We start from the raw sequence: 16,052 nt of genomic DNA, 5'->3' as shown, positions 1-16,052 counted from the left end.
AGAAATGCTCCACATCATTTTGATCTTAAAATAACCACCAGAGCAATGTTTGTGGTAACCGTGGTATAAGAGGAATCATTGACTCCAGTGCTTTAAATTATTTGAAAATAATGCACAACCGCGTTATTTTAAAATAATTCAATGACCTGTTGTCAATCATTACTTACATAATAACATAACTGGAGTCAATTATTCCTCTTATACCACGGTTACCACAGATATTGCTCTGGTGGTTATGTGAAGACATTTGACAGGTTAGGTGTGCGATTATAGAAAAATAATCAACACCTGGGTAACATTCCTTAACCGATCAGATTAAAGTATTCATCGGCCCAGTGTTATAACAGATTATACAACAGTTCTTTCTGGTTCTTGTTTTTTTTTGGCCATGCGATATTCTACAAGTTTCATCACAGGAACCACTTTAATAAGAAGCCTTGCAATGCTGCCACCGGCCAATCAGAATCAAGCATTCCGGAGTGCCGTTTATTAAACAGTGATAATGTATAGATTTACATGTTTCTGTAAAAGCTTTCATTTAACCATCTATGTTAACTATAGACCCGATACAGTCCAGATATCAGTAATCCATTTCTGAACAGAATAAACTTGAACCGGGTTACATTTGGATTTTGCCAAAATAGCCTGAGAGATGTCTGATATTCCATCATGTAAGCAAAGTCAAGAGTGACGAGAGGGTGTTTGCTTTCATTTATTGATTTCATTTATTTTTGGGCTACTGTTTAGGTTCTTGCTGGGAAGACTCAAGGCTCGACTGTATACTGTATATTCTGCCGGGCGATGTGTTTGACAATCTCTTTTACATGCTCCGTACCACGGTAACAGTCTCAATATCTTTCAATAAGATATTTGAAATAAAACAGCAGTCTGATAAAAGCTGAAAACATCTGATAGTAGTAAACGGTCACATTTACTGTAGACTCACCACTTTAGGTTTAAATGGAGGTTGAATCTCTCTGTTGGCCAGACGCTCCCAGTCAATCCTCCGGAAGAAAGCTTGCTCCTTTATATCCCTCTCACCCTCCGAACCACAGCCCAGACGTTTAGATGGGTGCTTCGTCATCAGCTGTGTGTGAATTAAATAAGTTTGATGATGAACAAAAACTATCTTCAGCTAGTATTTCATTCTTTCTCAAAGACAAATGTTTGCCAGTACAAAAATACACCTGAATCACTCGAATGACTGAAAATATTTCTCTACGGTACAGAAACTTAATTATAATGTCCATTAAAACACCCTGTAACAGTGACTACATACACAATTGAGCAGACTCATATATCAGCATTAATGCTTGAATAAAGTTTGCGAGTAGGCAGGTACTGAAATTGTCTTCAACAGCATTGTCCGGTCTGAAATAAGCAAATACAAGCAATGTTCCTTCGAACTGTGTGACTACAATAAGGGAAAAAAGGAAATGAAATCTTATCTTCTATCTGACATGCATTATTAAAATACATCAGAGCTCAGAAGTGAATTGAGACACAGCTGCTGGTGAGTGATGATGGGATGGATGAGGACTCACCCCTTTACAGATGGACACGGCCTCTTTAGACAGAGATTTAGGGTAGGACACGTTGTGCTCCATTATGGACTGAAAGAGCTCATCTTCATCCTCTCCATCAAATGGAGGCTGGTGGTAGAAAAAGACTAGTCTTAGTTTTTTAATGAAACATGTTTACTGTAAAAACAACAGACTTCAAGTAATATGTGACATGATTAAATAAACTAGTATTAGATACTAGATCACCATCTTGGTTTCAAACATAAAAATGTAAGTCAGGTTTCTCCAAAAGTTTTTTCGACTTGACTTTTGGTTTGTTGCTACTGTCACCTTAGGCTTTGCTCATTGGTGGACTTCTGGACTTCTGGACATCAGGTTTAAGGTTTTATACACTCTCAGAAATAGGGATGGTATTGTTTTTTTTTTCCCGATACCGCTGCCAAATCAGTACTTTTTTTAAACGGTACTGGTGCCTAAACCGATACTTTAAAAAAAGAGTCACAAAATGATGGAAGATGAAAGTACAGCATAAAACACAAGAAAATTCATTTTGTCATCATTTGTTTAATGATTTGCCTAAAGCACCATCACCTTTTAATCCCTGCATTCTTGGTTTCTTAATTATATTTGTGTATGAGATTTTTGATTAAATGACATACCAAACCATTTTCTCCTCAATCTTTTCCACTGTAAGATCAGTAAAATGTTCTATGATTGGCTGTTAATAATCTGTTCAATGATTGGTTAAAGACTACTGTACGTGGCTGTCACTCACAAAAATATAAAGGATGAGTTCCAATCGAAAGTGATCATCCCTTTTGCCCTATTCCCCTCAAAGATCAGAACACACTTGATGTATAAACTCTAGAGAAAATTGTACAATTGTCTCATAGTGTGGCCAATTAAAATACACTTGGTGAATAGAGCAATGAAACACACATGTAATTTTCTCTTTATTTGGATCGACTGTTAATGCTACTGTGAATAGGCCAGTTGGCATCCAGGGAAAGACTGGAGAGCTGCAGGGGAAGTCCATCTGACAGCAGGAAAGACTGGTGGAGGGGCTAGTTACCCTATCCACATGTCTGTAAAGCAGATCAAAAAGAAAACAGCCTGGCGGTCCACTAAGAGGCGGGATGGAAGATGGACCAAACAGTACAGATGACATGGCAACGACTGGAACGAACAAGACATGCAAAGAAAGGATCCTAAGAGAATGTAGCTGCGGGTGATCCAAAGTTACAACATACCAGGGTTTGTGAATCCACCAGGGGAAAGCAAAATGCTGTAACAACACCCAGGTGCAAGCATGCACTGCAACAGCAGGTCAGACAAGGAGGAACTATAGCCAGGTTAAGCATTACTGAGCCCAACATTGCACCTAGCGGAAAGGAGCAAGAGCAGCCCCTACAAGAGGACTCATGTCAATTCCTAACCTCACAGCTAGTTCTTTCCAATGCAACAGCGTGCCGGGAACCTCGCAAAGCCGGAAAGCCAAAATTAAATGGCCGAAAGCTAATTAAAAGGATGAATGGAGAAGCTTCGATCAGAGCCTACAAACTCTTCAGAGCTCCATAAACGGGGCACCATAAGAACCAAGTTATACATCATCTGAGTCATCATGTACAGCGAAGGCAGCAAAAGATTTGCAGCATACAGTAGAAAGGCCTCTCCTAAACAGAGTGGGAGAGGGCAGAGGAAAGTTGTGGAGAAAGGCCACAGATTATGAAAAGGTGGGCCTAAAAAACCTGTGGAACCAGATGAGAGATAGGCTTTGATAGGCACATCTGAGGAGAGCAGAGAGGATCAGGAAACACCTGGTGATCTCATTATCTCTGACTCTCCTCACCGGCGTCACACACCTGATCGCATTTATGCCCATTTCGGTTTGATTTAAATTCCCCTCGTTTCCTCTGTTCTTTGCAAGTTCGTCTCAGTATGTTCATGCCCGCTAGCTTTGTCTAGTTCTTGTCTTGTCAAGCTTAGAAAGTCTACTGTATTATTTCTGTGCTCTCTGCTGCCTTTGCCCCTTTAGATTCCCCGTCCCGTTGTCACTCTATTGTGGATTAGTTTCCTGTCTTCGCCCCACTCTGCTGGATTGTTTTTCATCACTGCTATCTGGTTTATCATCCCTGCTGTCTGGTTCCCCCGACTGGTGTGGCAACAGTTGAGCTGTGCGCTCCCTATGTCTGAGCGTCTCCGAGCGCTGTCCAACGGATTGTTCTGACCAGCAGCAGAGCGCTGTCCAGCGCTTTCATCAGCTGAAGGCTCTCCGTCTAATCTCTCTCTCTCTGTGCTCCGCAAGGAATCTCTCACAGTGCTCCGCCAGGAATCCCTCTCTGTGCCCACCAGGATTTTGTCTCTGTGTTTACAGATCATGTGGATGTTCTACAGTCCGGCTGTGTTTCCCACATTGTGACTACCTAGAGGAGATCGCTGTGGTCCGCCTCACTAGTATTTTTCTCTTCATCTCTTCATTACACACACGGACACTGAGAGTTTTCTCTTATACATATCTGACGACATTGAGTGTTAATCTCTTATACATATTGTGAATTAAAAACCTCTGCGCTGGGATTCCTGTGTTGTGTCATCCCTAACTGGACGAACTTGCCATTATGGATCCCGCGGAGGTTGACGCCCTCCGATCTGCTCTCGCCCAGCAGGGTTCATGGTTGGGCCGTCTCACCACCACATCTCAGGAGGTCGAGGAGTTATCTTCCCGAATGACTGACCTTTCTTCCCGCCTTGACCAGGTTCGGCAGAACACCTCTCAAACTAGTCAGCAGTTAGAGACGGAGCCTCATGCCACAGCTCCACCACCTTATGATGGCAATCCCGCCTCCTGCCAAGCGTTTCTATCACAATGCTCCCTGGTTTTTGCCCTCCAGCCTCGTCGCTACTCTTCTGAACGCACCCGGGTTGCGTATGTGATTACCCTGCTGATTGGCAAGGCTCGCGAGTGGGCTACAGCCGTGTGGGATGCCCGCGATTCTTGCTGCCGATCATTTGATGAATTTCACGAGGAGATGGAAAAACTCTTCGACCGCTCAGTACGCGGGGACGCCGCTGCAGCTCGGCTGGCACATCTGGTCCAGGGAATCATTGACTTAGCTCTCCGGATCGAAGCCCGGAGGTTGCTTCGCAGTCAGCGCTGTTCTCTGCGCCAACGACTATTCATGGATGAGACCTCCACTTCTCCCTCTTCCTCGACGTCACCACCAGTCGGGTCGGAACCCATGCAACTGGGGCGTATGCGCCTGTCACAGAGAGAGAGAGATAGGTGGCTGCAGAATGCCCTTTGTCTCTATTGCGGGAAACCCGGACATTTTGCCAAGACCTGCCTGTTAAAAGCCGCTGCCCACCAGTAAGTCTGGGAGTCCTGGTGGGCGTCACTTCTTCAAAACTCTCCCCTGTTTCCAGTACCCAACTGCCCGTCATGTTGTCCTTTGCTGGGCGTGATCATCCGTCTACTGCCCTTCTCGATTCTGGAGCGGAGGGCAAATTTATTGATGAGGCTCTGGTACGCGCCCGGTGTCCCGGTTGTCCCTCTCCAATCCCCCTTGGATGTCTGGTCCCTTAAGGGGCAGCAGATGGCGCGGATTTCACATTGCACCTGTCCTGTGAGTCTTTCTGTGTCTGGTAATCATCGTGAAGAGATTGTGTTGCACGTCCTTCATGCCTCTCTATGGTTGTCAATGATGTGTTGAGAGACATGATTAACAGGTTTGTCTTTGTGCACATAGATGATATTCTCATCTTTTCCCCCTCCATGCAGGAACACACTCAGCATGTCCGCCGAGTCTTATGCCGGTTGTTAGAAAATAAGCTTTATGTAAAGGCGGAGAAGTGCTAGTTCCATCGTAAGTCAGTTTCATTCTTGGGTTTTGTTGTTGTCGCTGGTGAGATAAGTCCCGACCCAGCCAAGATTAAAGCGGTTGCCGAATGGCCAGTCCCCGAATCCCGTAAGGATTTATTAAGGTTTCTGGGTTTCGCCAATTTTTACCGGCGATTCATCAGAAATTACGGTCAGGTTGCTCAGCCTCTTTCTGCTCTAACTTCCACTAAGGAGAGGTTTGTCTGGAATTCTAGAGCTCAGGGGGCCTTTGATAATTTAAAGTCCCGGTTTATCTCTGCTCCTGTTCTCTCTATTCCAGATCCTGCTGCTCAATTTATTGTGGAGGTTGATGCTTCGGATGTCGGGGTAGGCGCCGTTTTGTCTCAGCGGTCTGCTAAGGATGGCAAGGTGCATCCCTGTGCCTTTTTCTCCCATCGGTTAAACCCAGCAGAGCGAAATTATGACATAGGTAATCGGGAGCTGCTGGCGGTCAGACTGGCTTTGGGTGAGTGGCGTCACTGGTTAGAGGGGATCTCGGAGCCCTTCCTGGTCTGGACGGACCATAAAAACCTTGAATATATCCGTTCAGCCAGGAGGTTATCTTCTCGTCAGGCTCGTTGGGCACTCTTCTTTGACAGATTTAACTTCACCCTCTCGTACCGGCCCGGTTCCAAGAATACTAAGCCCGATGCTATCTCTCGTTTGTTCGAAAGCCCCGGTTCCGCTGGGGACGAAACCATCCTCCCGTAGGGGCGGGTGGTGGGTGCCCTGCGCTGGGAAATAGAACAACGGGTGAGACGGGCCGGCCGGGAGGGGGAAGTGCCAGATGGGTGCCCAGCGGGTCGATTGTGAGTTCCGGATTCCCCTCGCTCCGAGGTCATCCGGTGGGGTCACGAGTCCAAGTTTGTGTGCCATCCGGGGGTTCGGAGAACGTTGGCTATCGTGCGTCAGCGTTTCTGGTGGCCCTCTATGGGTCCGGATGTCAGACAGTTTGTGTTAGCCTGTCAGGTTTGTGCCCGTAATAAGGCCTCTCATCAAGCCCCTATTGGTCTGCTTAAACAATTACCCATCCACTCTCGCCCTTGGTCTCATATCGCCATCGATTTTGTGACCAATTTGCCTAGTTCTAAGGGAAACACTGTTGTTTTGACCATTGTTGACCGCTTCTCCAAGGCGGCTCACTTTGTCCCTTTGCCCAAGCTTCCCTCTGCCAAGGAAACAGCCCAGGTAATGATCGAACACGTCTTTCGCTTACATGGTCTGCCCACAGACGTTGTTTCAGATAGGGGTCCTCAGTTTATTTCTCGTTTCTGGCAGGAATTCTATAGACAGATTGGCGCCACAGCCAGCTTGTCTTCGGGGTATCACCCGCAGACCAACGGGAAATGTGAACGAGCTAACCAAGATTTAGGTAGAGCTCTCCACTGTCTGACATCCCAATATCCGAGCTCCTGGTGCCAACAGCTACCCTGGGTCGAATACACCCATAATTCTCTCCCCGTTTTCTCTCTTAGTATGTCCCCATTCGAGGCGTCCATGGGGTTTCAGCCTCCTTTATTCCCGTCCCAAGAACCTGATACGGTGGTTCCGTCTGCGCTGGCTTTCGTTCGTCGTTGCAAACGCACCTGGAGGAAAGCTAGATTTACATTACGCCAGGTTTCCAGACGAACCAAAGCCGCGGCTGACCGTCACCGTAGACCCACGCCCCGTTTTATCTGTGGGCAGAAAGTATGGCTTTCGTCCAAGGATCTGCCTCTCCGTGAGCCTTCTCGCAAGCTGGCTCCACGATTCCTTGGGCCATACAGCATAGTTAAGGTTATTAATCCTGTGACGGTCAGGCTCAGATTGCCCCCAGCACGCCGCCGGGGCAGAGGATTTCAATATCTCGTAGACTGGGAGGGCTATGGTCCGGAGGAGAGGTGTTGGTTACCGGCCCGGGACATTCTGGACCCTGGGCTGATAGAGGATCTCCGCCGGCGACGGGGTGAGCCTCCTTATGGACCGCCCGGTGGCGGTCGTGGGGGGGAGTCCTGTCATGATTTCGGTCTTACCGGCCGCTTTGTCTTTGTTTCATTATGTGTTGTTTTTGTTTTGACAGCTCCACACGTGCGCGCCTCCCACCTGGTGATCTCATTATCTCTGAATCTCCTCACCGGCGTCACACACCTGATCGCATTTATGCCCATTTCGGTTTGATTTAAATTCCCCTCGTTTCCTCTGTTCTTTGCAAGTTTGTCTCAGTATATTCATGCCCGCTAGCATTGTCTAGTTTTTGTCTTGTCAAGCTTAGAAAGTCTATTGTATTATTTCTGTGCTCTCTGCTGCCTTTGCCCCTTTAGATTCCCCGTCCCGTTGTCACTCTATTGTGGATTAGTTTCCTGTCTTCGCCCCACTCTGCTGGATTGTTTTTCATCACTGCTATCTGGTTTATCATCCCTGCTGTCTGGTTCCCCCGACTGGTGTGGCAACAGTCGAGCTGTGCACTCCCTATATCTGGGCGTCTCCGAGCGCTGTCCAACGGATTGTGCTGACCAGCAGCAGAGCGCTGTCCAGCGCTTTCATCAGCTGAAGGCTCTCGGTCTAATCTCTCTCTCTCTCTGTGCTCCGCCAGGAATCTCTCACAGTGCTCCGCCAGGAATCCCTCTCTGTGCCCACCAGGATTTCGTCTCTGTGTTTACAGATCATGTGGATGTCCTACAGTCCAGCTGTGTTTCCCACATTGTGACTACCTAGAGGAGATCGGTGTGGTCCGCCTCGCTAGTGTTTTTCTCTTCACCTCTTCATTACACACACGGACACTGGGAGTTTTCTACTATACATATCTGACGACATTGAGTGTTAATCTCTTATACATATTGTGAATTAAAAACCTCTGCGCTGGGATTCCTGTGTTGTGTCATCCCTAACAATAAGTTGAATTAATGGAGTATTGCAATATCCTCTGAGTACCTGAGAGATGATAAAACATAAGAAAACACATTTCTGTGAAGATTTCAGAGGCTTTTATTGTTTTGTTGAAGCACACAGCAGTGGGATGAAACCATAAAAATTGTCTGGGGTGGGGTATCAAAACAAATCTGAAGCCAATCATCTGTGTTAGCAAGATTCTTCTGTTCCGTAATCGAAGCCAGAAGCCGTGATGAAAAGGCGAGATGTAAATGATTGTAACCTTGGTAACTGTTTAAGCAGAAAGTGTGTTTCATCATGAAAGTTGATCCTCTCCTAATGTTGGGATGGCAAGAAGGGCAATGCAGAGACACTGCAGAATGTTATGAAATCCTCAGAGGCATCTCTGCTGGAGTAATCTTGTGTTTGCATCTCTTGATGGGCTAAAAAGGCAATGATGAAGAAGCTGGCGTTGATCTTTTGCATCGTCCCACTATGATGCAGTCTGACATGAAACCTTTTAGCAGCTTAGATTTAATGAAAGCTGTTTTTGGGCTTACAATGAAAGTTTTGAGTTTTTAAACTTGTTTCAGGATGTTTTCTATAGTACAATGATCTTTTACATCTAAAAATGTTGATGTCTTAATTCATGACCTCTTTAAAAATCTGCAGGACTTTCTTGTAATACTAACACTACTAAGTGACTAAAATTGAATTATGTAAATTCTGCATAAAACTGGTATATTTTGTCTTTCATAAGAGCTCTGTGTGACACTGCGAGTTGTCCACATCATTCTCTGTTGCTCGGAGACAGTGAGGTCTGCAATAGACGCTTTTCATGACCGAACCCAGCAGGGAGGGCAGCAATCACAGGCATTCAAAGTGCTGATTTCAAAGAACTAAAGAAAATACTAAATGATTTGTAATAACTTTTTCAACCTACCTGCCCAGCCAGCATCTCATAGAGGAGAACGCCGTACGCCCACCAGTCCACTGATTTCCCGTACGGCTGATAGGCGATAATCTGAGGAGGAAAAAGAAATTCTACATTCATTCATGAGTTCTGGGAAACTCTCGTTTCCATTCAGCATGCCATTCCTCATCTCTTTCTGTAATAATTGCCCTCACTTACACCCACAATTTCAACGCACACACACACACACACACACACACACACACACACACACACACACACACACACACACACACACACACTATTGAGTGTGTATAATAACAGGGTGAGATAATTGTGGTTTTGTTAAGCGCAGAGCACCCACAGATCTTTTCATGTCTGTTTTAATCTCTCCTCTTTCTCTTACATGCATCTTTACCTGTGTGCCACATTTCACAAGTAGTAAAACAATGAATGGTTTCACATGAATGTTTAAAAACTTAAGTGAAAAACTTACAAAACCAAATCGTTTGAATGTCTGAATCTCCTGCACTGAGCCAACAACAGTTGCGTTATATCTTGCAGTGTTTCAATTAACTCTTTCCCCGCCATTGATGAGATATCTCGTCATTTAAGAAAAAACATTTGCATAAAAAAGTGTTACTGATGAGGTTTTAGGGTTATCTGTAATACCACGATTATCCACTAAAATTCCCTAATTTATAAAAAACTAAAGCAAAAAATGATTATTAATTTTACACTGCGTTTTGATAATCCTTCTGAATCTGATCTCTAACAAAATTCCTTTGCAAAACTGCAACCAGTTAAGCTTTTTTGCTATTTTTTTTTTTTTTTTTGTAGAAAAATACCCATATTTAAGAGTTTATGAGCAGAGAAAAAATATAGATAGTTTTGTTTGTTTGTTTATTGTTTGTTTGAAAGCAGAGGCTCTGTTCTTTCAATTGATATATTTGTATGTTTATATGAAGAGTTTCATTGCAAATTTTTTTCAGAAATCTCGTTTTTTGGTTGTGCATTCCAATTAATATCAATTCAACTGCAGTTGGTTTGTTTTAATTTAAACCTTCATAACTTAAAAAATACAGCTAAGTAGAACCATAAAATAAAATAATAACATGATAACATATTAATAAACATGTTTTGACAAAAATGTTAAAAACGGATTTATCTCGTTTTGCAACGAAAATCTTCCTATATTTATAGAAGAAAATGTTCCTGGAAGTTTTTTTTTGGAAACTCTGAAAATAACAAAAAACGTTGGCGGGCAACTGTTGTCTGGAAGTCAATCACTGGACTTTATTTATACTCTCAAAAGTAAATCATCCCAATCCAATTTAACAAATGTGTATTTCTTATCCTCGTAAGACCAGAGCTTTTGTTTGGCTTGCATTTAAGATTTCTTCCAGCTATTTGGGGTTATGAAGAACCAATAAATAAAATATTTTTCTTTAAACATGAACCAGTGTATTTGTCCACGTTTGTGTACAACAGGTTCCAGTTACACAGAATGAAGTATTAAGGTGCAAACAACAAAAATGTGAAGTCCATGTATGTGTACACACCAGGTCATATATGAGGTTAATGGAGAATAAGCTTGTAACCACTAAATGTTGATTAGCAACAATAGCTTTACTTTTACGTTAAATAACTCTGTTAAATAATGTGTGTGTGTGTGTTTATTTATTGTTTATTGCTTATCCAGTTATACAATATATATTTTATGAGAAACATAATGCTGCCTGAGAACAAACAAAATTATCCAATGGAGTTTCTTTCACAGATCGTATGTTAACAAAAGAACACAAATGTTACTGTATTCACAGAAAAATGATATACATTTACACGCTGAAAACATTATATCCTGTGTGGTCCTGTGTTAATATCACACAGACTGTTATAGCTCTAGTAATGATGGGTTTGTTTTGATAAAGCTCTTGAATTAGAGGAAACAGATACAGTCTGAGTGATTTATCTGTGTTACTCTTACAGGAGATGTGAGGTTCACTCATGACTAAAGACATGCCAGGAGCCCTACAGTAATGTACTGCACAACTATAGTACACAGACTGTCTACTAATATTCACATCATACTGCGACCTTAAAGTCCTTCACACGCACGCACACACAAACACACACACAGTGGATAATTAGCACTGAAAAGGTTATAAGGTTAATTAAATGATTCATGCAATGCGATTAACTAATAGTTGCGCCTGTGATATAACTGGTATTTGTGCCATATTTTAATGTTGAAAAAAGCATGCCTTAAATCATTTTGCACTTGAAATGGCTGCAATTGTTGCTGAAAGAAGAGACATCACAGAGATCAGAGAGCGTGTGTTACAAGGCAGAGGATTTTTTTCCACACATAACAGTTTATTTGTAATGCCAGAAGAACATATTATTTAAATATATTCTTTGCCAAGCCATTTTTTATTTGCTAGAGAAAATAAAAGAGGAGTCACTAGGAGAAGTCACACAATATCAATATTCAAAAACCTTTATTTTTGTCCTTTTTGTATTTGACAGTATACTATGGCTTGGTTAGTTATGATGTCAATGGTGCTGAACTCAAGTGCATCAGGTGTCAGTAGATCATCTGCACCTCATCAGCTCGGCTTATTTGCAACCCTGAACTAATTTGCACTGCCCTTAGAAGATTGTTTTGGTCATTATGGAAATCAGCTGTTGCGACTGTGTTATTTAATTTGTGCTTTTTTAGTACATAACCCACAAATATTACCACTACTCCCATATGCGCTTTTTTGGAATTGCGCTCTCGTGCTAATTTGAGAGCATTTGTCTAAAGCAGGGGTCTCAAACTGGCTTGGGGCCATTTCTAAGACAGACATTTCATCGGGGGTCCGCAGAGCTATTTTAACGTTAGAAAAAAGTACTATATTTCTGTAAATGTCATGTTTAATTTCTATTATTTAATGTATAATAATACTTGAAAATATATAAGCAGTGGTTTTATCTTTTTTAATATACATTATTTTATAAAAGTAGCCTAAGTAAATCTTTTCTTAACCTTATCTTGACTAAGACCTATTATAACCTTGCACTAAACTAACAAATTTAATTTCTGTTCACATTTATAAACTATTATAAAAAATTAACATCAGTAAGTGTTTCTGTTTTGATTTATTTGATTGTTTTCAGTCATAGTATTGACTTTATTATGTTCTCTGTTATTTCAGTTTTAATGAATTTTCTATTATATGTGGGAAAATATTAATAAGTGAAAGTGATCCCATAACTTTTGAATGGGTAGTCCATGTTATATAAACTAGTTGAACAGAAATAATAATAATGCTCTATGTGTAATTGAATAGTAAGCTACATAATAATATATTATACTTCATTATATATATCAGTACACATACTTTTATCTTCTGGACATTTTTCCACAATTTTTTTCTTTTTTCTTAACCTGGGCACTTTGATGGCTTTTTTCAACTGGCCCGCGGGCCGGGAGTTTGAGACTACTGGTCTAAAGTCTAAAGTCTGCAATAAAACAAATATAAAATAAAATATATCACATTATACCAAGAGCTATGCTTCTTCTATAAACTATATCTGATGTTGATGTTTTGCAGCCACTAGTGGAGAACATTTAGTTTTGTACATATTTAACTCATTCCCTGCCATTGACAGAGAAATCATTTGCATTAATTTTTTTCCCCTGATGAGTTTTAATGGTAATCTCTAATACTGCGATTTACCGTGTATGTTTTGACAATCGTTCTGAATCTGATCTTTAACAAAATTCCTTTACAAAAAGGCAATTATTTCAGCATTTTTGCTATATATTTTAAATACCCATATTTAAGAGTTTATAAGAAGAGAAAAAATAAAGATAGAAAGACAGGTTTGTATGAATATATTCAGAGATAAAGTTGTGGATGATGTACAGTAACGGCTGCTCTTAGTAAATCAGATGTTGTGATGATAATGTTAATGCAGTCACAGTCAGCTTTTTTACATTGTGATCGTGATGATGCACAAATGAAAGGGAAACATTTCTGTGTGTGGGTTTTAGGCTTCTTTGCCCCTGGTCATTGGCGCATAGGTCACATGGTTAAATCATTGTAACTTTTAATAAGCGCTCATTTATAAACGACTCTCAGAATACATGTTTGTGCGGTTATACTGGTTAAAGTACACTGCACTTCTATTATCTTTCACTGAATGGGGAATTGGCGACTTGGAGACAGTTTAATACTGTAGCTAGTCTTCCTAGAAGTGGGTGCACAGCCAAGATGACTGCTAAGGCACAACGCAAAATAATCAATGAAGTAAAGAAGAACCCACGAATATCAGCTGAAGACTTGAAGACTTCACTGGAGCTGGCACGCATCTCTGTTTATGAGTCTACCATACATCAAAAGTCTTTGCACAGGCATGGTGTCTATGGCAAGTCACAGCTTGGTAAACCCCAGTGCTAATGGGAAAATATTTTATGGACTGATGAAACAAAAGTTGAATTGTTCAGGAAAAATACTGTGGCGCAAAAAGGGCACAGAAAGCAAAAACATCATTCCAAGAGTGAAGTATGGTGGAGAAAAGTGGCGGAAAGTTGACACTTTTCAAGATAAACACGAAATTACCAAGTTTGACTTTTCCAAGATCTACTACTTTTCCCTGTGAAACCCAGAAGATTGACCTCTGCCCAATTTCTGTAGAATCTGAATTTTGAAAACATTTAATTTCATGTTCTGAATATCCTGTTTATCTTGAAAACCTGAAGCTGAATATTTACAGTGTAGACATTCAGGAAAAAAATTGGTCTTTGAAAAAACATATCTTTAAAAATATGAAAAAATATTCAATTTTGTCAAATTACAGTAATTTAAGTTCAGGCATTTCAAATTCAAAAAGTTTTGTCATAATTCTCGCACTGCATGAAAAGAACGGGATGGGAAATCCCAGCGAAACTTTAGGTTTGCCAGATGTATGAGGCAGAGTGCTTGGAAAGGTAACATGTGAATGTGTATAGGAAGTTCCCAGGAATCTTCACACCATCCTCAGGAGTGGTGGCTGTGAGGTTTTAAAAGGGCTTTTTATATTTTAATGACAAGAAGTGATGTCTCTGTTTTCAGAGATGTGTAAGCGGGGGATGAATTAACCATCATGTCTCTTCAAGACAGCACATAATGCTGTAGCAAAATGCGTACAAGCTGGCAGGTCTGGGTAAGGCAAAATTTCAACTTTAGGCTAAATCTGTTTACCACAAAAGAAAATCAATCATACAGGTTCACAACAAAAGCATTCAAACATGTTGGGGTAAACTGTTCCTTAAACCTCTAATTTGTTTGTTTGGTGTTTGAGTTCATCTGGAGCTCAGGGTCACAACTCATCAAAACCTGAACTGAACTGCTTCACAATTCATCAAAGCAGCACATAACATAAGAAAAGTCCATATGCTGAGCACAATGTTAAATATATCACCATGCTTTTTTGCCCAGACTGTGTGGAAGAAGATTTCTCAGAAACAGTGATAACACATGAAGATACACAAACACCCAACATCAAACCTTTCCACATCCTGAGAAGAAAACAAGCTGTTTGTTAATGCCCGCCTCCTTCAATTTTAAAGCTGTCTCTCTCTCTCTCTCTCTCTCTATATATATATATTAAGATCCAGCCAAGAACACATCATGCTCATGTTTGCTATCTCTCCTCCCACCTGCAATATGCTTTGATTCTGTGTGAAAGAGCGCACAATGTTCCTGCTTCCCACACTCCTCACATCCACACACACAAGACAAGATGTTACAGCGCTAATCTACAGGTCAATATCACACCGTGAGCTTTTTTACTCGCTCTAACTGTTATTAAATGTCTATATGATTCGGTTACATTAACTTGTAAATACTTTGTGTAAGAGTCTCAGGGCTGAGGTTGCAGTGAGGTTATTATGGGTTATTCCTGCAACGATACCAAACTTCTGTGCAGATAACCATATTCAAATATGTAGAATGATGTCTACCAATACTGATACATACAAATAATAAAACCGATGATAATCACACACTTCTGAGCTTTGTTTTCTGCCTCTTTTGATTGCCAGGATATACATCGGCTGTTTAAAAACAATCGACGGAGGTAGCGATAGTAAAAAGTTATTTAATCTGCCGTTGCATCCCTAGTTATTCCATCGTTCTTCTCCCGAAAGCCTCATTAGGGTGTCACCCACCCCCCGCTCACCTCTGGGGCGATGTAATCTGGCGTTCCACAGAACGTGCGCGTCATCACGCCGTCATACACGTTCTCCTTACACATGCCGAAGTCTGCGATCTTAATGTGGCCCTCAGAGTCCAGCATGACGTTATCCAACTTCAGATCTCTGCGAAAAGAAACACTTCATCATTTTATTGCTGTACAGTTTTAAAATGCCTTGAATGATACTGGGACATTTAACCATGACATTATAAGGTATACAAAAACAGGTCTCCTGAGATAGCACTCAGACAATGGTGTACACAAGAGCAGGGAAACATTTAATAGCCGGGTGGTCAGTGAGAGAGGTCAGCTTGACCTCAGTCTTCATCATCATCATCATCAAAGAGTATTATTAATACAAGCTGAACGCTGCAGCCCTCCAGGGAGGGACACAAAAAGCTTTTCTTCTCATTTCCTCACAGAGTGACTCATTCTTCACATCATTTCTCCTGCACATCCTGGGTGTTTCACATCTCTTCAACCCTGAATCATCCTGTTTACTTCAGGTAAGACGTGTTTTCATCAACACTTGACTTTTTTATTTACACATCGAGAAATGAGACATACCACACTAACATTTTAATACGTCGAGGTGATTTAAACATTCATCATATAGGTATGTGACAAAATGACGTATATACACACAAGCGCTTTAATCCCACGGCTG

At 41.6% G+C, this 16,052-nt stretch overlaps 1 protein-coding gene across 3 annotated transcripts in view; it reads right to left on the bottom strand.

Moving 5' to 3' along the window:
* Positions 1-16,052, bottom strand: part of prkcab (protein kinase C, alpha, b) — a 157,035-nt gene that overhangs the window by 4,100 nt on the left and 136,883 nt on the right. For all 3 annotated transcript variants that reach the window (XM_065249958.2, XM_065249959.2, XM_065249960.2), the window contains 4 exons: positions 15,371-15,509; positions 9,191-9,271; positions 1,545-1,652; positions 947-1,087 (listed from right to left, as the gene is read on the bottom strand). In XM_065249958.2, coding sequence (XP_065106030.2) covers positions 947-1,087; positions 1,545-1,652; positions 9,191-9,271; positions 15,371-15,509 — 469 coding nt within the window. The remainder of the gene's footprint in view (positions 1-946; positions 1,088-1,544; positions 1,653-9,190; positions 9,272-15,370; positions 15,510-16,052) is intronic.

This window comes from Paramisgurnus dabryanus, chromosome 3 (genome assembly GCF_030506205.2).
Source record: "Paramisgurnus dabryanus chromosome 3, PD_genome_1.1, whole genome shotgun sequence".
Taxonomy (NCBI): Eukaryota; Metazoa; Chordata; class Actinopteri; order Cypriniformes; family Cobitidae; genus Paramisgurnus; species Paramisgurnus dabryanus.
This window is presented reverse-complemented; position numbering and strand designations above follow the sequence as displayed.